At 33.8% G+C, this 23,128-nt stretch overlaps 1 protein-coding gene across 1 annotated transcript in view; it reads left to right on the top strand.

Annotated features, from left to right (window-relative positions):
• ANKRD17 (ankyrin repeat domain 17) overlaps positions 1–23,128 on the top strand; it is a 145,923-nt gene that overhangs the window by 62,423 nt on the left and 60,372 nt on the right. Inside the window, 7 exon segments of the mRNA XM_045532928.1 lie at positions 6,322–6,475; positions 12,269–12,425; positions 15,901–16,048; positions 16,292–16,439; positions 17,974–18,207; positions 20,519–20,613; positions 22,534–22,771. Of these exon segments, the coding sequence (XP_045388884.1) occupies positions 6,322–6,475; positions 12,269–12,425; positions 15,901–16,048; positions 16,292–16,439; positions 17,974–18,207; positions 20,519–20,613; positions 22,534–22,771 (1,174 nt within the window).

Here is a 23,128-nt window from a genome sequence, read left to right as displayed (position 1 = left end):
CTTCAATAACTTACAGCATAAATTCTGAACTTCTCAGCATGGATATTAAAAGGCCCCGTGTTTCTTAAGCCTCATTCCTTTTACCACTCTCAATCAGAATTTGTGTAACCACTGCATTGGTATCAATTTAAGTGCTATTTTTCAAACTTTTTGATAGTTGCTGCACATAGAGTTGCCTTTCTATATTTTGTGTTTATGGAAGACATTGATTATAATAAAATCACTTTGTATTTATAGTCTCCAGTGGCTAGCCTGCTGTTTTGAGTATAGCATGTAAGTGGTGCTGGATGTTTGTGGAGTTTGTATGCATGATGTCCAGTTAATCAAAATATACTATTTCCTTATCCTTTGGAATAAATACTAGTTTATTAGACTACAGAAGGAACTATTCTTCTCTAAAATGGCAGTGATTATGTATCTATTTTGAGGAGTAGTTTGAAATGTAATGCTAATCAGTTGGTCCTGATGGCCCTGCATTTCCAAATTTCCATGTGACTTTGTATTTTGAGTATGGAAGGATTTGGAGTACCACTAATGGTATAAACAAATCCATTCAGTTCTGACCATTGTTAAAAGACATTGGTTTTTATTATTGTTTGTGTTAAGTCAGGCTTACTTTGGGGGGGAAAGTGAAAAATATTTTTAATTACTTCAGAAATCTAAATATTACTGTTAAAAAAGTTTTTTTTTCAAAAGCAACCTCTGCAGTAAATATCACCTTTAGTCTTTCAAAACTATAAGGATTTAACATGCACAGAAGTATAGAGACTAGTATAACCTCTCTATATATCTATACCTCAGATTTAACATTATCAAGAATTTGCCACAAAGCTTTATTTCCTCAAGTGATTTATGGCAAGTTTCCAACACTGTTCCTACATCCTGCAGTATGCATATCTAAAAAATAAGGACATTTTCTTACATAACCAGAGTAATTCCTTTATATTACCTAATACCTAGCTCATATACAGATTTCTTTACTTATCTCAAAAATGATGTTTTAACAGTTGGTTTGTTTGAATTAGGATTTAAGTGAGTTCTATATTATTTTGCTGGTTATGTCTTTAGAGAATTTAGAACAATTCTTAACTTTTTAAAAAAAATTTTTGCTACCATTCTACTTGTTTGAAGAAAATGGTTAGTTGTACTGTAAAATGTTCCGCGTTTTAAAGTTGTATGTTTAGCTTCAGTTTAACTCAGTGTTTCTCAACCTCCTCAGTCCCCCCAGGGTTTGTTATTGTTATAGTAGTTGTTTTTTCTTTTTTCTTCCAAGGGGACATTTGGCAGTGTCTGGAGATACTTTTCGTTGTCACAACCTGAAGGAGGGTTGCTACTGGTATATAGTGAGTAAAGGCCAGGGATTCTGCTAAATATCCTAAAGTACACAGGACAGCTCCCCAAAGCAAAGAATTATCTGGCCTAAAATGTCAGTAGTACCTACAATGAGAAATACTGATTTATCTTGTCCCTATATTGCCTTATTATTTTTTGTATGCTGGAAGTTATGTCTAAAGGTTTAAAGTCTCTACTAGTTTATTGTTTATTTGGGGGGCATCAAGAATACTTCATAGGAGGTGCTGTGTGTTTTATGTTGCATAAATCAGGGGCATATAATCTTTGATTGTCCGACTTTTAGTAATTAAACAATCAGTTCAGGTGATAATAGTCTGATCCCTAAATGTAGAATTTAAAGTCAGCCTTTGTAGAGCAATGTGAAAGTTCAGTTCCTTATTACACCATTGAATTTTCTGGTGGAAAGAATATCGAACTAGTTAATTGGATAACTGGTCTCTTAGTGCTAGATATTAGAAACCTGCTGTTTAAATAAGGGTCCCTGTGCTTCTGTTTTCTCATCTGTAACAATGAAATGAACCTGTTGATTTCTAAGGCTTTTGCTTTTTGATGGTTTCTTTATGTTAGATAAGAATTTGATGCGTATAAGTATCATTTTGTAAAATACCTAGCTGGTCAAAACGACACATCCAATACTTTAAATATAACTTAAATTGTCAAGCTTTAAATATGTATAACTTTGATAGACTTTTTTCCCTTGGAATAAATTTAATAAGGACATCCTTTTCTTCTGTTTCTTCTCTCTTCATGAAAGTTATTTATATATTTCATTTAAAGAAAATATTTTAAAATATTTATTTGAATTTCTTATTCTGACCATTTTTAATGTGTTTTATGTTCCATAGCTTGGTTGTGATTCAAAATGACTTATAAATAATATGATAAACATGAGTTAGTTTTCAAAAGGAAAATGCATTTCAATTTTTAATCTGTAACTACTTCAACTGGGGATATGGTAGAGACATATAGGCCCATAATTTGGTTTAGATTTTAATAAGGGATTACTTATTTTTGTGTGTTTATAAGATTGCATCTTCTTATGTCAGTCTTTCTACACTTGTTCTATAATGTAGCACAAGATCTTTCTAGTTGGAAAGAGAAGAATTGATATTAAAGGAGGAAGTTCTCTTCGTCCTCTCTGAACTCTTATAACTCTTTTTTTCTCCCATTACCTTATACACTTTCTACCTTGTATGATTTTTCATTTGTACAAATTCTAGACAGTAGGGTTGGTTTTACACATCTCTGTATCTCTCATAGTAATAAACAGTATCTCTTGCATATAGAATGTTTGCAATGAATGTATGTTTGATAAATCAGTGAAGATAGCATTTTGCCCTACCTGCTATCTAATGTACGATTTTTTTGTATCTCCTATAAGATCTATAAAGTATTCCTTTAAATTTATTTATTGTGATTACTCCTCCAAATACACTAGAGCTTTTTAGAATCTGAAAGGGAAGGATCTTAAAATCCTCTGGTAAATTTCACCTTCTTTACAGATTCTTTAGTTTATTCAATAGTTGCTTGAGTCCTGATGTGTGTTGGGCATACTTTTAGTGTTTGGGTGTTCATCAGTAAGCCAAATAAAACTTTGTTTTCCTGGAGCTTAGAAAGACAATAAATATATTTATATACACATACATATGTATAACATTCATGTATGACAAATCTATGAAAAAATTAGGCAGAATAAGTGTCTAGAAATAAAGATGACTGAGAGACTTGCTTAGGTAACACAGGTAGCTGCTAAAGCAATTCTGGTACCTATGCCTTCAAATCCTAGTAGTATCATTGAAATTAGTTCCTTCTTCATTAATCTTAAACTGGGGAGGAAATAATAGATAGTCGTTCCTATTCTTTTCTTTCATTCTGATAACCTCTCCCCCCTTTTTAAAGGTCTCTATAAGAATTTCATAGTCATTTGACTACTGTTTTTTAAGTTATCAAATTTGCACATAATAAGAATAGTGGGCTTAAAAATCAACATAAGAGGCCAGGCATGGTGGCTCACGCCTGTAATCCTAGCACTCTGGGAGGCCTAAGCTGTAGGATTGCTTGAGGTCACGAGTTTGAGACCAGCCTGAGTAAGAGCAAGACCCCATCTCTACAAAAAAGTAGAAAAAAAAATTACCTAGGTGTGATGGTGCATGCCTGTAGTCCCAGCTCCTCAGGAGGCTGAGGCAGGAGAATCCCTTGAGCCCAGAAGTTTGAGGTTGCAGTGATCTGTGATGACACCACTGTACTCTAGCAGGGGTGATAGAGCGAGACTCTGGCTCAGAAAACAAAAAATCGACATGAGAATTTTTGTGGAGAAGTTTAAAGTCAATAAGAAAGCAAATGTTTCTGTACTTAGTATCCCTCATTAAGGGATTGAAATGCAATTTTCTTAGTAAATTTTCACTAGGCTTAGTTATGATAAGTGTGGTATAGGGGACTTCATGTCAGAAAATCACTTTTGATTGAAATTTAATACCTTCTGTGATCTAACTTCTAACCTTCTGACTTTTCCTACAGTAAACCGTCTGATCTATATCACATAGAAATTTTATACTTGTCTGCCATATTCCTTTTTTCTCTCCTCTTCTCTTACACAAATTAGGTAATTTGATCAAAATCTTTTCATATTATTTTTTCTGCATGTATTGGCTTCTTTGAACAGCTGTAGCATCTCTGATCTTTACTTTGGCAGTTAACTAAATACTGTTCTTTGAGGTCTTTTGCTTTCTAAAACTTTAATTTAAAATATTATATTATTTAATTTTTCATCTTATTTTACCCATGTTTATTTTCTTACATTTATTTTGTTTACTTAGTCTTCTCTTACTGAACTGAAATGATGTAGATATTTTAACAGAGAAAATATTATTGAGAAACAACTTTAGAAAGATTAATTTCTGGACCATGTTTGACAATAGGAAGACTTTTTTACCGCTATAATTTTGAATCACACCTTGCTAAGGCCAAACCATGCTCAGAAGTCTACTTCTCCTATACTTTAATGTTCCTAAAGTGATTAGCCTACAAGATTTATGTTTTATCATATTTGCTACTGCCTTTAAAAAATAACTTAAAATTTTTAACAAATTGTTCTTATCTCCATCTTCCTGTCATCGTAACAGTTGTTATTGATTGATTAAAGTACTGTAAAGGTTTATGACATTTAAAAATATTTATGGAGACTATTTTCAGAGTATTCTGTGCATTGTATTTGAAATATTAGAAATCTCAAATGTTAGTTCATATTAAACTGTTTTAGTTTAATGGAACTTTGGAGAGAAACATATTATTTCTTCCCAAATTTAACATTTAATATTAAATGTATTAATTAAATATAGTAGTATGCCTGGTTACTTGATTGGTGGCTTTCAAAGATGGAATAATACAGAGTTTCTGGTATTAAGATGGTTAGGAATTTATTCCTTAAGGTGTTTTTCTTATTCCTGACCTTCTGGATACTAGGCATGAACATGATTGTATTCTAGATTATTAATTACTTTTATATCTATTTTAGTTATTACAATGTTAGAAGTACCTTAGGTTTGGGAGATAAATTTCCTCTGATCATATTAAATAGTGATACATAATTATTATCAATTTTTATCAGCAAACAGAAAAGAATATATTTTAGTACCTATTTATAAGTGGCACTGTGTTAAGGGATGTCAAAACAGAACTTTTCCTCATGTCTTAGAAGTTTGTTATTTTTTAACTCTTTAAATTTTTAAAAATTGTACCTGGTATATTTATTGTGGTGGTTCTCAACATATAATATGTAGACCCTTCAGGGTACCAGAGACCATTTCAGGGTGTCCAAGAGGTCAAAACTATTTGTTATCATAATAGTAAGATGTTATTTGCGTTTTTTACAGTGTTGACATTTTCATCTGATGATGCAAAAGCAGTGGTAGGTAAAACTTTCTGGCCTCATTTAATCCAGGCCGTGGCACCAAACTATACTAGTTTTATCGTATTCCTTATTGCCGTGCATTTGAAGTTCAAAAAAATGAAAAGCCAGTTTCACTTTAAGAATGTTCTTGATGTAGCAATAAAATTATTAATTGTATGAAATCTCCACTTTTGAATGTATGTGCTTTTAATATTGCTCTGTATAACAAAATGGAAAGTACAGATAAAGCACTTCTGCATATACAAAAGTATGGTGTTTGGAGGTAAAGCACTTGTGTTATATTTTGAGACATGAAGTTAATCAACCACTTTTTTTTTGATGAAATGTTACTTTTACCTGTAAAGTATAACTGAAAACTACAGTTATTAAACGGGTATTTGGCAAACATTCTTAAAAATGATCGAAGTGAGTCTATCACTTTAAGGAAAGCAATCAACAATATTTGTTGCCAATGATTAAGTTTTCCAGCACAAATTAGAATTCTGGAACTCATTTTTGCCTAAGCTTAATAATAGCTTTCCAGTACTTAAAGACTTTTCTGATAAAATGAGTGGTGATATTAATGAATGTGAATTTTTGATGTAGTAGTTTAATTTCTAAAATGGTAAATATCAATAAATATATCCCTTATATGAAGTCCTTGGGAGGTCAGTACTTCATAAATGTATAATGGAGTCCTGAAAGCAAAATATTCTAAAACTGCTGATTTAGGTCTTCTGTCAAAATCAAAGGTTTCACACCCTAAGCATTAACCTTATAACCTCATATATATCTCATAACCAAATCAAAATGAAAAAGAATACATAGATTTTAGTAAGCAAATTTAGATTGCTTATGAGAAATAGATTCTTAAATTCTTCTACAAATGTAATTCTCTTCTTTAGTTAAGCAATGGGCTTAGATAGCTCATTGAATTCATTTAAGGCTGCATTGTATTTATCATTGATAATTATGTTAAAATATTTTTTTCTCTCCCCTTTTTCTTCTGTTTACTTCTCTTCCCTCTTTCCCTTTCTTTGTTTCTCCCTTTCCTTCCTTTTTTTGTATTTGCTTTGTAGGTGGAGTCTTTCATTTTGGATCAGGATGATTTGGAAAATCCAATGCTGGAAACGGCTTCCAAGTTGCTGTTATCAGGTACTGCTGATGGTGCAGACCTCAGGACAGTAGATCCAGAAACACAGGCTAGACTGGAAGCTTTACTAGAAGCTGCAGGTATGTCTACAAACTGTGCATAGTACTAAGTCTACCTTATTGTCCAAAGTTACACATAAATGTAACTAAAATTATTATAAATGAATCATCTTGGATATTTAGTATATGATACTATTCATAAAGGTTAATTGACTGCTTTTCTAGAGAATTACATGGAGCATTTTATTAAAGCATATTTTAATTTTCATTACTAGAGTAAAATCCACCTGCTACAGTTGACCTTATAAAGAGAGACTTCTTATACAGTTATTTTCATTATTCATGAATTTTGTATTTGTAAGTTTGCCTACCTGCTAAAATGTATTTGTAACCCCAAAATCAGCACTTCTGGTCTTTCATGGACGTGATCAGAGCAGCAAGACATTTGAGTTCCCAGCTGAGGTTGAAGAAGGTTGAACCTTCTTGTTTTAGTTCTCATAAAACAAGAGTCCTTTTGCAGTCTATTTAGTGCCACGTTTTTCACATTTTTGTACTTTTTGTTGATTCACTGTTTAACACATTGACTGTCACACTAGAAAAAGAAATTTTTCCTTGGGACCATGGTGTTTTATTATAAAAATAGAATAAAAATGAAAACAAATGATCCTTTTTAATTTAATGAAAAATTTGTTTTTTTTATTGTTTTCTGTGTTTTTTCAATAAAAAGTAATATAAAAACTTGAAAATTAGCAATTTAGAAAGTAATGTGAAAACTTGAAAAATAGTTCGTAAGTGTAAAGTGTTTTTCTTGACTTGTCAGGCTTAAGTGTAATTTAAAGGTAAACAAATAGAAATATGAAATTTATTGACTTCTATTCATTTAATCCACATTTTTAGAATTGTCAATATTAATTGTAACAAGAACATCAACAAGTAAATTTTTCACAAACCAACTGTGGGGTTTAGCTCAGGTTTTGCTTTACGAGTCCCCAGGCTCAAAACTAGTCTGAGTTAAATACGACTCACATGGCAGTTAAGGTGTTAAAATGGCCCCCGAGCATAAAGCTGAAGTACTGTCCAGTGTTCTTAAGCATGAGATGGCTATGCCTTACAGGGAAAGGGATGTGCCTTATGGGAAAAATGCATGTGTTAGGTAAGCTTTGTTCAGGCATGAGATACAGAGTGCTGCTGGCTGTGAGTTCAGTGTTACTGAATCAACAATATATGTTAAATGAGGTGTATTTAAACAGAAACACACATAGAACCAGGCTATGTATTAATGACTATGATATGACCAGAGATTTACAGTAACTTAACCCTGTATTTCTCCCAGGAGTAATGGTTCAGTATAGTACTCACTAATTCAGTGTGTCTGGCAACTTCACAGAACATAATTGCAATGAATTATGAGAATTGACTGTATATAATGCCCTCTCTGCAGTTTTTTGTTATAGACTGTCTCTTTTTTTTTTTAGACTGTCTCTTGAAAACTTGCAAAGTGAGTCATTATATTTTTGTATAGTGTATCATCATTACATTGTCCCTGTGGGAACAATGTTTTAATTAGGGATTATATACACAACCAAAGATTTAGCACTACATATATGTAAATACACACACACACACCCCTTAAGTAAAGGGGGATAATAACTCTGACTCTCCATGATCACTTAAAAACCCATATGAAGAATAATTTTTCATAGTTGAAGAACCCAGATACACTATCTATTGAACATGCAATGCATGTAAACTACTACTTTATTATAGTATAAAACTCACCTGTTACTGTTTAGTAATCCTTTCAGTAAACACCTTGTAACACAGCATTTAGATATTTGAAGGCTTCATGGTGAAACTTGGTTTCTATCCTGTGTAAAATTCTAGAATGGATTGTTACAGGGATCTTGACCTGAAACATAGTAAGGGCATGTGCAAGGTCCTGTTTTTGAATATAGAGAACTATTTGTACAAAAGAGTAGAGACATAACTTACCATCTGCCAGACATTTGATGTTGCTATAGAAGTTTATGAGAGAGAAATGAGGATTATGAAATTATTTGAAAATATTAATACATCATAAGAGGAACAGGGAATATTTCCCCCGAAGACAGGAAGGATAAGATTGCATATAGTGTTATTCAGATGCCTAGAAAACTATCATATAGAAGAGGGATATTTGTTTTCTGTGGCCCCGAGACACAGGACTAGGTTCAAAGATGCTACCTGGAACTATTGTAGATTTCAGCTGAAAGGATGCTAATAGTTGCACATTTTTCTCACCTCTGTATTTATTACCTTTTTTTTTTTGCTTGCTTTACAGTAACTAACAAGCTGGCCTCCCCCTTTCTCTCTCTTCCTCCTTCCTTCTCTTTCACTTCTCTCCCTTCCTTTTTTATTTTCTTCCTTTTTTTAATGAAAAATTTCACACAAACCTAGTGAGAGAATTGTACTCTCCGTGTGTCCATCATCCAGCTTCAATAGGCATTATTGTATAGGCAATCTTGTTTCATCTTTACTCATTACCACCTTGCTGACACCTTTACCCACGTTAATTTAAAGCAGATCTAAGCAATACTTCAGTATGTATCTATAAATTAAAAATGTTTGAAGAGAAATATAGTCATAATACCATTGCACATCTAAAGAAAAAATAAATTGTAATTTTTATCATGAAATATTGTCAGTGTTCAGATTTAGATTTCCCCAATTATTTCATAGTATCTTTTTACAGTTGATTTATTTGACATAGGATCCAAACAAGGTTCACATATTTTTAAATGGTAATTATTTCTCTTCAGTATCTTCAATTATAGTAGTTCCTTTTTTTCCTATTTATTTGTTAAAGAAACTGAGTTATTTGTCCCACTTTATGGATTTTGCCAGTTACACCCCTGTGTATTGTATTTCCTATAAATTCATACCCAGACACTTGAGCAGATTCAGATTTATTCTATTTTTGGCTAGTCATTCAAGGTGGTATATGTTTCTTTATGTATCACATAGGTACTATTGTCTGGTTACTTCTCTTTTTGTGATGTTGAGATTGAACAGGGTTTAGATATCCAATACCTTTCTAGAGAAAGAATGCTGGAGAGATGAAATTTTGGGGGAGCTTGTCTGAAAATGCCTTTCTTAGTATTCTCTTACTCGATAGTTTAGGTATAGAATTCTAGTTTAGAAATCACTTTCAGAGTAACCACTCCGTTGTCTAATTTCTGGTGTTGCAGTTGAGAAGTTTGGTGCCATGCTTATTTATGATTTTTTACTCTGTCTGTGCCACATGTTTCTACTCCTTCTTCCCCAAAGCTTTAGAAGTCTTGGCATTTTAAAATTTTGGTCTCATTTTAAATACTTTGGTTGTGTTTTACATTTAAGATTTCCTTTAAATGTTTGGTGATGCCTGCATTCTGTTTGTAGTCAATAGCAATGCTATAAACAACTGCATTGGAAAGCCTTCATACATGTTTTGTCAACTGGTGCATTTCACTGTACAGTATGTGTTAGTTTCCTAGTGCAGCATAACAGCTTACTGTAAACATAGCAGTGTGAAACAACATCCGTTTTCTATCTATTAGTTTCTGTGAGTCAGACATCTGGGGACAGTCTGGTCAGATTCTCTTGCGTAGGGTCTCACTGGGCTGAAATTAGCTGTGTTAAGTTCTTTTTTGTAGACTGTGGATGAAAATTCACTTCGAAGTTCATTGTTATTGGTAGTAGAATTTAATTCCTTGCAGTTGTAGAACTGAGATCCTGATTTTCCTATGGGTTATCAGCAGGGATTCCTCTAACCTCCTTGAGGTTGCCCACATTCCTTGACAAGTGGCTCCTTCCATCTTTAAGCTAGAAGAGGCAAATAAAATCTTCTTGTGCTTTGAATCTCTGACTTTCTTATGTCCAACCAGCCAAAATAATCTCTGCCTTTCATGAGTTCATGTGATTGGCTCAGGCCCCCCAGGATAATCTCCTTATCTTTAGGACAACTGTGCTTTATGACATAACTTAATCATAGGAGTAAAGCCTATCATATTCACAGTCCTAAGGATTATTTAGGGTATATACATCAGGGGTGGGTAATCTTGGGGAACATTTTAGAATTCCTAGCACATAGTGATTGGACAGAGAGACCCTTTCATTTTTGGGGGAACCCCCAAAATGTCGATGTTGTTAATTCTTTTTCTCTGTGACTATTTAATTCCTTTGAGAAACACATCTGCCAGTTTTTGTCTTGGGAAATTAACCTGGCTGCCAGAATTCTGGGAGCTGAAAGGGAAAGGGGAATGAGGATCTCACTGCTCATCATGTAGACCTTCACGTAACCCTCATTTTTTATATAGTACCTTATCTCATCCTCTTCTGTGCCTGGTATCTCCTAGTCCAGGGCCTTTTGGGTTTGGTTTCTTTAGATAATAACATCTGGCTTTGCAGTTTAGGACAAACACTTGTGTCTGATAACTCCTCCAAAGCAGTTAGTCTCCTTGTTTTCCAATCAAAGCCTCACCCATGTGCCTCTAATTCCTGAGTTTTATTGGGCTAATAGAGATTGTAGCCCTTTTCTCTTTTGATAGCTGTGTTTCAGTTTATTCTGTTAAGTGAGTTATATTTCCTATTTACTTTGTTTTCATGGATATTAACTTAGATTTACAAATTTTTCCTAGTTTTATTAAAGATGGAGTTTCTGTTGCATTTCAGACCTCCTTTGAGTAAGTTGTAAGAGGAAAAAAAGGAAGAAATAAGTATTTCTTTTTTAAAATGCAGGTTTTGGATCAGTATATCTTAGGGCCTGAGATTCTGCATTTCCGACAAGCTCCCAAGTGATAGCAGTGCTTCTATTTAGTGGACCACATGTTGAATGTCAGGGTTATACAATATCCATTATACCATTAGAGGTAAAGGATTTTACTTCTGACTGTGCATCAGAATCACCTTAGCACTTGTAAATGCGTAGGGCCCACATACTGAATTAAATCTCCAGATATGGAGAGCTCAGCATTTATATTTTTGAAAAGGACTACAGGTGATGCTGGTGGGCAGCTTGGATTAAGCACCACTGAGTTAGAGTAATAAAGGTTAGAGGCAAGCTTGCTTTATAGGGATATCTAGAAAGGCAAAAAGTTACGTTTCATGCAGATGGTTACTAACCATATCTGTTATAATATTATTTTTCTTTTGCTGTTCTGAATGATTTTTAGATGTGTTTAGACAGGATTTTGAGTATATGTAGTAAGTTATAGGCATAATTTGAAATGAGGTACTCATATATAGCTTATCTTTTATATATAATGTATAATGCCTTTTTAGACCATTTTTAGTCACAAGTGATAGCCCAACTAAACATTCTTAAGCAAAAGTGGACATTTACCAAAGCATAGAGATGATGCTGGCTTCTGGCACTGTTGGCGTCAATGAGTCAAAAATAATTTTATCAGGACTCTGTCTCCTTCATTCTGTTTCTCTGCTCTCCTGTATGTTGACTTTATTTTGGGCAGCCTTTTTCTGTATGTGGCAATAAAAGTGGCTAAATAGCTCATGACTCACATCTTACCAATTTAGCAATCTTTGAACATAGGTTCTTCTTTCAGAGATATGACAAAAGTTTAAGTGAGGACTCCTAATTGTGCCATCGTAGGCCAAAGACCCGTTTCTGGCACCAGAGAGTCACAGGATCAAGTACTTATAAATCACATGGAAGAAATAACATTATTAGAAAATTGGAGAAGAGTGATTTCTCAACAGATGCCAGTTTGACTGTATATACGTCCATTGTAGCCTTTGGAGGTTATTTGTTAACATATAATATATAGATTTAAGTAACTTGAATTTTGCTTTGTTTCTCCTTTTGGGTATGTCCATATTGGTGTGAAAATAATATAACAGGAATAGGCAAATTATCCACGGCTGATGGTAAAGCCTTTGCAGATCCTGAAGTGCTCCGGAGGTTGACATCGTCTGTTAGTTGTGCGTTGGATGAAGCTGCTGCTGCACTTACCCGTATGAGAGCTGAAAGCACAGCAAATGCAGGGCAGTCGGACAAGTAGGTACATTTTTCCTGTGATCAGTATGAAATCATTTTCTTAAAAATAATAAAAATAGCTAACGTTTACTGAGCATTTATTTTGTACCTGGTACTGTGCTACTTGCTTAACATTTGACATCTTGTTTATATGCACAAAAATCTTTAAGGCATAGGTTTTGTTTTTACTTCCATTTTATAGGTGGAAAGGTAAGTAATTTAATCAAGATCAAATAGGTGACAAGTGGCAGAGCACCAGTGTCTGAATACAAGACGTAATTCTTAGTCAATATGTTATAACAGATCTTTTGCTTATTTAGATTTTGGGCTTTTTTAATGTATTAGAACAAAGAAATAAATACTTTTCAATTAGTCATGTATTGGTGACAAAGAAGTAAATACTTTTCAATTAGTCATGCCATTTTCCAGTTCATGTGTATAGTTTGGACCATTTTAAAGGGTGGAGCTTTTATTTATTTGTTTCATGAAGTTTACAAAAAAATCATAGATCTAGTTCCTATAGCTTGAATGTAAGTGAGTCCAGCGACTTGGTTTTTGTATCTCCTACAATTCCTTTTATATAGTACTTTATAATTAGTAAGGACTCAGTAAATATTTTGTGACTTGGTGTTTTCAGTTTTTCTGATGATAATAATGTAGTAAAAATCATACCATCTCATATACAAATGCTGTTGTGGATGTATATTGTAAAATGGGTAGAAACTCCAAGGAAGCATCTAGAAAAGAATCATTATCTTTCGTCTGATAGTATTTTTATGCAACATCTTCTAAGAGCATAAAAGAGAGGTACAATATTAACAAATGCATGAATTTGCTGTTTCCTTGGCTCTTTAGTCTTTCATTCATCTAGATTTTTGTGTTTTCATTAATTTACTTTAGACTCTCCTTCTTTAGTTAACCTTGGGTTCTATTTCTTAGTTAATGTTCAGTTTTACTAGCCTATAATATTATTGATATTTTCTGGATATTTTTTGCCTGCTGAGATTGGCAAGAGAGAAAATCGAAAACACTTTAGAGGAGCTATTGAAGCTAATTCAAACAGGAAATAGAATAGAAAAGTAAAAAGTCATAGATTTTTTTAAAGAAAATATTAGAATTTGTGAGCAAAACAACAGAACATGTTTGGCATAATCATGTTTATTCAGCAAAGCTTGAGAAATATGGTAGAGTTAAGTGCTATGAGTGCTATGTGCCAGATTTTCTACTATTTAAGTGCAGTCCCATGTGCCAGATTTCATATGCCCTTTCCTCACAAGTTCTGAAATTCAACTGTTGCTTAAGTAGATCCTGTAAGGTTGTTTTAAAGCTGGCAAACACTAGCTATATGGAAACTGAATGAAAAATCCAAATGGTAAAGTAGATGAGGGTGGTTATATGCATGATGAGAGAGAAAGAATGAGAGAGAGAGAGGGAGAGAGACACTACATTGAAAGAGACAAAAGGTATGCTCTTAAACACAATAAATGTCTTATGGGAAGGATTTGTCCTAAACTTGCTTAAATAGAGTACTGGATCTAGGAACTGTCAGTGTCATACAAAATGAGAAATTTAAAGAAACTTTTGAAAGCCATGCTTATTAAGTGCTGATTGAGACTTTCACTTTTGATAAGGGGACAATACAGTTAACAAATAAAATGTGTAGTATGGCACACAATGATAAGAACTGTGAGGACAAAAGTAAGTGAGGAAGGGCAGTGTTTGGGTTGGAGGTTGCCTTAGTTCATTTTCTGTTGCTCAGAGTACCTGAAACTGGGTAACTTATAAAGAAAAAGCATTTATTTCTTACACTTAATGGAGGCTGGGAAGTCCAAGATAGAGGGGCCACATCTGGTGAGAGCCTTCTTGCTGGTAGGGACTCCCTGCAGAGAGACTTGAGGCAGCACAAGGCATCACATGGCAACGAGGCTGAGTGTACCAGCTCAGATTTCTCTTCCCCTTCTTTTAAAGCCACCAGTCCCACTCCCACAATCCCATTAATCCATTCATGAGGGCATAGCCCTCATGACCCAATCACCTCTTAAAGGCCCCACCCCGCAATACTGCCACTTTGGGGATTAAATTTCAACATGAGTTTTGGAGGGGACACATATTCAAACCACAGCAGAGATCATGTTGTATTTTTAATAGGGTAGCCTATAAAGTCTTTACTTAAAATATGACTTTTTAGCAAAGACCTGAAATAGGTAAAGGAGTAAGCTACATCTAGGAGTGAAGCTGTCTTGGCATAGGAACAGCAAGTATTTTGTTACAAATAACCTCAAGGATCTAGAGGTTAGAGTTTATTTAGCATATTTGATGAATAGCAAGAAGGCCAGTGTGGCCATAGTGGAAAGAATAAGGGTGAGAGAATAGGAGATGAAGCCAGAGAGGTAAAAGGAAAGAGGGGTGTGGTACCCTGCCACTGTGTAGGTCTTTTAAGGATTTTGGCTCTTAACTACGAGTGAGATTAGAGACCAGTGGAGGGTTCAGAGCAGAGGAGTGACATGATCTACTTCCCTTTAAATAATTCTGTCTGGCTGCCTTGTTGAAAAGAGCCTGAAGGGGAGAGCAAGGGTGATGAAAGCAGGGAGACTGGTTAGGAGGCTTTGCCATATCTAGGCTAAAAATCTTCGTCTTAAATCTAGGTGGTGGTAATAACAGAGGTACAGAAAAGTAGTTATCAATGGGTGCCATTAATAACTGAAGTGACAGGGCCATGTTTCAAGAGGATAATATAAGAATTGACTTATATTTGAAATAAAGAAAATATTAATAGCCCTGGATTTAGTTTTAGAATGAATTTTATCCAAAAACAAGAGGATCTTTAGAAATCTCTGCAGTTAGAATTGTTATGAGAGGTTTACAGGGCAAAAACTTTAGTCTCAGTCTTATTGTCTGTTACTCCACTTTTTCTGCTCTCTTTTTTCTTGAATTCAGCTTTTTCCTTGCCTAGATTTTTTGAGACTTGCCCTAAAATATAAATAAATACTTCCTTTAAAAACTCTATCAGTTATTTATTTATTAATACTACATTCCCTCATCTTTTCTGTTTGATTTCCCTTTACTTGATGGAAGGACTCCTATAGGTTTTTGTATTTAGTACGAGTTTTGTCCATTTTATACTTCTTAATTAAATTTTGTAAAAATATTCTAGTGACCAGAAAAAAGAAATATAATTATAACCTGTATTTTGTGTGTGATTTCTATAAAATTTTATATTTTATAATTTTATGTTATTTTTCCACTCACAGTAAATTAGACTTTCAGCTGCATAACTGAAAACAGTTAGGAATATTGATAATTTTAATTTAGTGTCATTTCCTTGTAGATTAAAACTCAGTGAACTCAATCATTTTTAGTGTTTTCTTATGAATCATATTGAATTAATCATTCTTGTTTAGCACTGCTGTCAAGGTTGACATAAAAAGCCATTGCTTACGCTGTGCGTTTTTTAAATATTATTATATCCTGATACTAACTGTTCTTCCCATCATAGCCGCAGTTTGGCAGAAGCCTGTTCAGAAGGTGATGTAAATGCTGTGCGAAAGCTCCTCATTGAAGGGCGAAGTGTAAATGAACATACCGAGGAAGGGGAGAGCCTCCTTTGTTTAGCTTGTTCTGCTGGATACTATGAGCTTGCACAGGTTTGTTTATGAAAATAAAGCTTTTTTTAAAATTTGCCCTCCTTAGTAAGGAAATAATAAAATAAACCCTTCTAGCCATTAGGTTCATTTCAACAAATAGTTTTTGTTAGATAGGTTTTGTGTGCTTATTGGCTTTTTTACTATAATATGACTAGGAGGATATTATGTAAATATATCTCTTTAAAATTTTTTGATGAAATTATCATTTTCTAATATCCTTTAAAATTCATTTTCTTTCATAAGGTTTTGTTGGCAATGCATGCAAATGTGGAAGATAGGGGAATCAAAGGTGACATTACACCTTTAATGGCTGCTGCTAATGGAGGACATGTCAAAATTGTGAAGTTGCTGCTAGCTCATAAAGCTGATGTCAATGCACAGTCTTCAACAGGTCATGCACATTTCTTTTTCAGTTTCGCTAAATAGTAACATCCTTTAGTAATAGTTGTTTCACATGAATGTGATCAGTTCTCTTATTTCTTAGAAGTGCCACACATCTGCATAAGTCTGTATATAAGGTTTGAAGTATATATAATATATTTTAATGCAGTTTCTCATATTTTGTTTATGAGGGCAACTTGGCCTTTTAAGATTCTTTTAGATTAGTTTAAAACACTGACCCAGTTAGTGGGACCACCCGTTTGGAAATGGAGAGGTGTGGGCTACAGCTCTCAAACCCAGGTTTTTTAGGGGAGAAGGAGAGAGAAGATAGGGAAAATAAGAGAATATGGACCAGGGCTGGGGCGGTGGCTCACGCCTATAATCCTGGCACTGCAGGAGGCCGAGGTGGGTGGATTGTTTGAGTTTAGGAGTTCGAGACCAGCCTGAGCAAGAGCAAGACCCCGTCTCTACTAAAATTAGAAAGAAATTAGCTGGACAACCAAAAATAAATAGGAATATTAATCGGGCATGGCGGCACATGCCTGTAGTCCCAGCTACTTGGGAGACGGAGGCAGAAGGATCGCTTGAGCCCAGGAGTTTGAGGTTGCTGTGAGCTAGGCTGACGCCATGGCACTCTAGCCCGGGCAACAGAGTGAGACTCTGTCTCAAAAGAAAAAAGAATATGGAACAGAGGGACAGTCCACCGTTCCCTTTCTTGCTAAATTGTAGCCTGTAGAAAAAGAAAGTATTACTATTATGAAAACATGGTGCTACACAAGAGTATTACTTTAGTCAAAATAATTTTTTGTTTTCCAAACGTGGGCCTAGATGGATTTGTATAAAAGTTCTAAAATTATATGAAAACATATTTTGTGTATTTTTATTTAAATTTTTCAAGTTTATTAGATGTTTTTAATCATTTTTAAGGTCTACATGTTCTTGTTTGAAGGAGTTTTTAGAAATCCTCATTTTATCCAGAAAGTTGATTTTGCTTGTAACATGGGAAATTTTTATCATCAAGAAAGAATGTTTTTGAAAGTACTTCAACTTTGATCAGTTAACTAACGGGTATTGGAAATTGTAGTGAAAACAAATATATATGGTTAAAAAGAATGGTATAAGATATGTATATGATGAATAATTTCAGGTTAAAATCATAAAAATAACAGAATAAAGCTTGTGAAACATTTCTCTAATTAAAGTTAAAAGAAGCAACTTTTTTCTCATCAGAAAGGGAAAAGTTAGTTTCAGGGAAGAATCACTCAGTTCTTTTACAACTCTACAGTTTTGACTAAATGTATCTGATTTTCCATATGTATTTGACTGTGTTTTTAAATGGAAAAGAAGGATAAGGATTTGATTTCAGAAAGATAAAATGCAGTAGGAAAGGATTATAAAATGTATTATTTGATATAAAAATATAGGAAATGTATTATTTGATATTTATTTGATTATAGTCTTTCAGTTTTCTTAATGCAAATTAGATCCCTTTTTTATTTTGATATTTTATATTGATGTCTTTTTCTTTTTCCTCATTAAAATAGGCAATACAGCACTTACATATGCTTGTGCTGGAGGCTATGTAGATGTTGTAAAGGTGCTCTTGGAATCCGGTGCTAGTATTGAGGACCATAATGAAAATGGTCACACTCCTCTTATGGAAGCTGGAAGTGCTGGACATGTGGAGGTAGCCAGATTGCTGCTAGAAAATGGGGCTGGCATTAATACGCATTCCAATGAATTTAAAGAGAGTGCCCTTACATTAGCTTGTTACAAAGGTACAGTATAAACCTTTTCTGAAACAAAGTTTTGAACTCATGAAATTATAATTATTTTATATGATCTGATTTTTAAATTAAAATAAAAGCTAAAACATAATAGTATAGTATGTAATTAAATTTTAAATAGGTGTTTTTAAGTGTTTCATGGTTCATGTTTAATACATAAACTTTTAAAATACAGACTAAACATTATAAATATTACCAATGAGAAGTTACAATTTGCTTAGTTGTTTTGTCAGAAACAGTTATTTTAATATGAACCGTACTTTATACTGCTTTCATATGTTGGGAATATTTTGCCTGGTATAGAGTGTGTACATGATATTTTAAATGATGTCAACCAACCTGAAAATACTGATAATACAGAAAATGCCCTCGTTTCAACAGACCAGAAAATTGCCTAGAAAGATATTTGGTCTGCAGGCAATTAATGCTCTAGTTTCCAAACATTTTTCAGACTCTACATGTATTACAGATAAATGACTATAAAGTAAGATGTTTTACTTTTGTTTAACAACAACAACAAAAAGCAAATGTCATGAGATTTTGTGTCTTCATAGCCATTCATTTCAGTATTTCATATCATCTGCATCTGTGCCATATTTGTATCATAAAATAACTGATAAATTCTTGACCCTGAGGCATCAAGAAAAAGCTGTTTTAAGGCCTGGTACATAATTTAAGGAGGCACTCATTCTCAAGGGTTGTCCCTTCACTTGTGTAAGCTTGTGAGTGAGTGCCTCCTTAAGTTTTGCACCCTGGGTTTTGATTTTCTCACTCTAGTCCTAGCACTGATGTTGTTTTGTTTTCTTCTATTTAAGAGTGGCCAAGGTTGTGTGAGGTCTTCTGGAATAATTTCCTTTAAAAAAACATGTGAAAATAATGCTTAGATGGAAAAATGATTAAAATTTAAATTAAATTTGAAAAATATGTTTTATTTAAAGTGCTTTTGATTATCTGATGTTAACATAGTTTCATATAGGGAGCACAGCTGAGGTCTCTTACCTCCCCAGCCCTCTTTGGTAATGAGGCAGAGGCTGATCTTCATTGGGAGGAGAGGAATTAAACCTTGGGGTGGGCTGATTGGGTAGCGCTCTTCTCTTTTCACAAATACTTGTGGATCCTGAACTGGCTGCATTTCACTACTAATTCCCAGCTGGCCAGAAAGCTTTGAGATGGGGCTACTTATTTTCCCCTTTGCTTGTAGTCCTAGCCTGCTTTCCAAAGGGGCATCTGAGGTTGGGGCTTGCAGGCTTTAATTAGAAGCTGGATAGAGAACAGAGCTGGTGGAAAACATCCCTGTTATTCCCAGGGATCCAAGAACCCTCTTCCTTTCCTCTATTTCTGGTGAGGTCTCCTAGGATGTAGATTAATAAGGAGGAGATGGAGAAGGTACAGAACTCAGGGTGAGACTAAGCATTAAAATATGGATCGTTGGAAGGAGAGAATGATAAGAGAGGAAAAGGGAGGTAGGCAGTTAGCAAATACAAGATGTGGCAGATACTGTACTTACTCATTAAAGTAAATTTTAACGATTTACCTATGACTACACTATCCATCCTCCCCTCCCCCCAGTTAACTAAGAACTGACTGTAGTTCATTGCAAATAAGGCTGGAAAAAAAAAGAAGTCATATTTCTGTTGTTTCTTGCATACAATCTGAAGTCCTTCTTAAATTATATTAATAGTTTGTCTTCTGCATTTTAACTGCTCGTAAGGTATCTTTATCTGAACTGATGCATATGGTTTATTTGAAACTGCATAAATATATGTGTATCTGTGTATATATGTATGTTTATATCCAAATAAATATAAATTAAATGGTATGGTTTCAAGAAGCTTTTACACGTGGAGTTGCTAGCTTACAAGGAGGTTGTTTTTAAAAGGGTTTTTTATTGGCACTTAAACACATTTCCTCATAGAAGTAACTTGAATGATTATCATTCCAAGCTACTTGTTTATAAAAGCTAGTTTATTCCGTATCATGGATAAAATAACAATAGCATGCCTGGGCTCTTAAAGGTTTGTAGAGAGGATATTGTATGTGTTGGATTTCAGTGGCATCTTTGTTCACCTGTAGCAGGGATTCTAGTAGCAGCAGTTTTTAGGGCAATAGGATAAGGAGTAGAACATCAAAATCATTTGTATAATCTGTGTTTGACAGTTGGGGGTGGCTTGCAGTTGACTTTAATTATGCTTATAAATTTAATGCTATGAGTTAAATATAACTTCTAAGAATATTGTAATTTTAAAAATGTTTTTATGAATAATAAAATATTTTCAAGTAATCTTGTACACTTTTGGTGTAGGACACTTAGAGATGGTCCGGTTTCTTTTGGAAGCAGGCGCGGATCAAGAGCATAAAACAGATGAAATGCACACTGCTTTAATGGAGGCTTGCATGGTAAGATTGGTGAAATGCATATGCAAAATATATTTATCTATTAGGTAGAGAAAGACAGGGCAAATGTACAATGAGTGCCTTTTCCAGGGGTGCTAAGATTCTTTTTATCATAACCTTATTGTGGAGCAGGACTTTAGCTATCTGAATTATTGGTAGTTTTCAGAGTTAGTTATATATTAACTTCTATTAGAGTTACTTTCTGAAACTTTACAGTGCTACCTGCTTTTTTTTTTCCCTTAGTCTCATATAACTCTATATTGGTTTTATCTAATTGCCACAAAAGTGACATTTTTGAAAGTAGATTGAGGCTATTAAAGAGGAAAATATAATCCAGAGTATGTATATAATACATGTATCTCAAACAAATAAATTAATTAAAGAATAATTTAAAAGTAGAGTATTAATTGTGTTACATAGTTTCCTCTTTGTCATGGTCTTTTCTGAGCCCTGGATTATTTTTTTAGAGTTTGTACTTAGGAATGGGTCATATTAGTACTCTTACACCTTTGTATCTGGGTTTATAATTTATGACACAGAGATGGATCCGAGTGAGGTTATAGATGGTTTTACAAGAAAAACATGCCAAAGCAGGAAAAGGCCCCAAAGGAATTTGAAGTTTCTTGTATCAACTTCCCTTCAGAGAATGATTATTGAAAGGATGCTAAATTTTATTTACTAATTTTTAAACAATTAGTCATTTAAAACTTATGTGTCTATTATTTTCCTTATTACCAATTTAGCATTTGCTTTAGTAAATCGTTTTTGAACAAATACAAGTTTCTTTCGCTGCTTTTGAGTTCTTCACCTGCAAAATGAGTATAATATTTCTGGGGTTGTTATGAGGATTAACTGAGGTAATATGTGTAAATCACATCAATAATACTATTAACATAATAGTTTTAACATTTCCCCATGATAAGGATATTAATCATCCTTGTCACCCCCCCACTGGGGAAATAGCCTATGTGTAGATTAAGACTTTAAAATGGAATATTCTGTAGAACTAACCAACATGCACCAGAAGTACATGTTTTAAGTAAATGAAAGATATTAGTGGGGGCCAGACATTTGGAAGGCTTGCGAAAATATTCAGATTTTCAACTGGACTTAATGGAATTGTAGGAGTTGATTATGTAGGCAGGAGATTGAAGAAATAGTAAAGTAACCATAGCAATAGAGTTGTGTAATCTGACAGGCATGAAGGGAAAAATGGGCATGACATGTTCAAAGGAAGATGAAATGGCTGTGAGGTAATATATAGAAGGGGGGAAAAATTATCAAAGTTAAAAAAGAAGGAAAAAGAGAGCCATGAAGTTGCCAGTAATTAGGAAAGCTGTGGGAAAGAGTGACCAGTAACAGAGAAAGAAGATAATAAGAAAACTTCCTTTTCTTTTTCTTAATTTCACTGGTATTTAAATGATGAACAGCAAAATACCATGTATATATTGTGTTCCCCTAACACATCATGAATCCCCCAATAATCTCCAAAAATTGTTATATTTTTATTTTTCTACATAATCAAAAGTTTGCATAGGTTTACAGATTTTTATGAAAATCCTACTTTCTCTCCCTGAACTTTATTCTTTAGCATTTAAGTTTATACCATGCAGTGTTCATATTATCTACAGTTTCATAGTAGTCTCTTATTTTATATACTGTTTTCTTTCCTGATTAATAAATTTCTTGATTGAACGTATTATTTTCCTACTTGTTTTATATTATTAGCCTCTGTTTGCTCCTTTTATACTAAAAGTGTAGGCAGAATATGATAAATGTTGATTTACTCAACTGTTAAATGTAGATTAATTCTTATTTCAGTGGAGATCAATGAACTTTATTGCATAGTAATTGAGAAGTCTTTAAATTATTCAAGTTTTTTTTAATGGTGCTGATTCAATCTTTTAATTGCATTATGATTAGGATGGCCATGTTGAAGTAGCTAGGTTACTTCTTGACAGTGGTGCCCAAGTGAACATGCCTGCTGATTCATTTGAGTCACCGTTGACTTTGGCTGCATGTGGTGGGCATGTGGAACTTGCGGCTTTACTTATTGAAAGAGGAGCTAGCCTGGAAGAGGTCAATGATGAAGGTTATACACCATTGATGGAAGCAGCTCGTGAAGGACATGAAGAAATGGTGGCATTACTTCTAGGCCAAGGTAACCATATCAATCAAGATGATGAATTATTAATGCATAAAACCTAACAGTATAATTTTATAAAATTGAATCTCACTGTTTTATCTTTCTAGTAGATTTGCAATGAGATTTTGTTACCGAAACTAATAATAAAGTATTTGCTGTGAAAATAGCTTCCATACTGTGCTAAACAAAATCAGATGAATTTTTTAAATATAGAGCTTTCAGTCGTCATGTGCTATGTGAATAAAAAACAGCAATGGAGTTGCATAGACTTGTTGGTTAAGTAGGGGGGCAGTATGAGAGATTCAACATTTCTAAAGGTAATACATCAAGGGAATTAATTCCTTTGGGGGCAGAATACCTATGAATAAATAT

This window comes from Lemur catta, chromosome 19 (genome assembly GCF_020740605.2).
Source record: "Lemur catta isolate mLemCat1 chromosome 19, mLemCat1.pri, whole genome shotgun sequence".
NCBI classification, from domain to species: domain Eukaryota; kingdom Metazoa; phylum Chordata; class Mammalia; order Primates; family Lemuridae; genus Lemur; species Lemur catta.
This window is presented reverse-complemented; position numbering and strand designations above follow the sequence as displayed.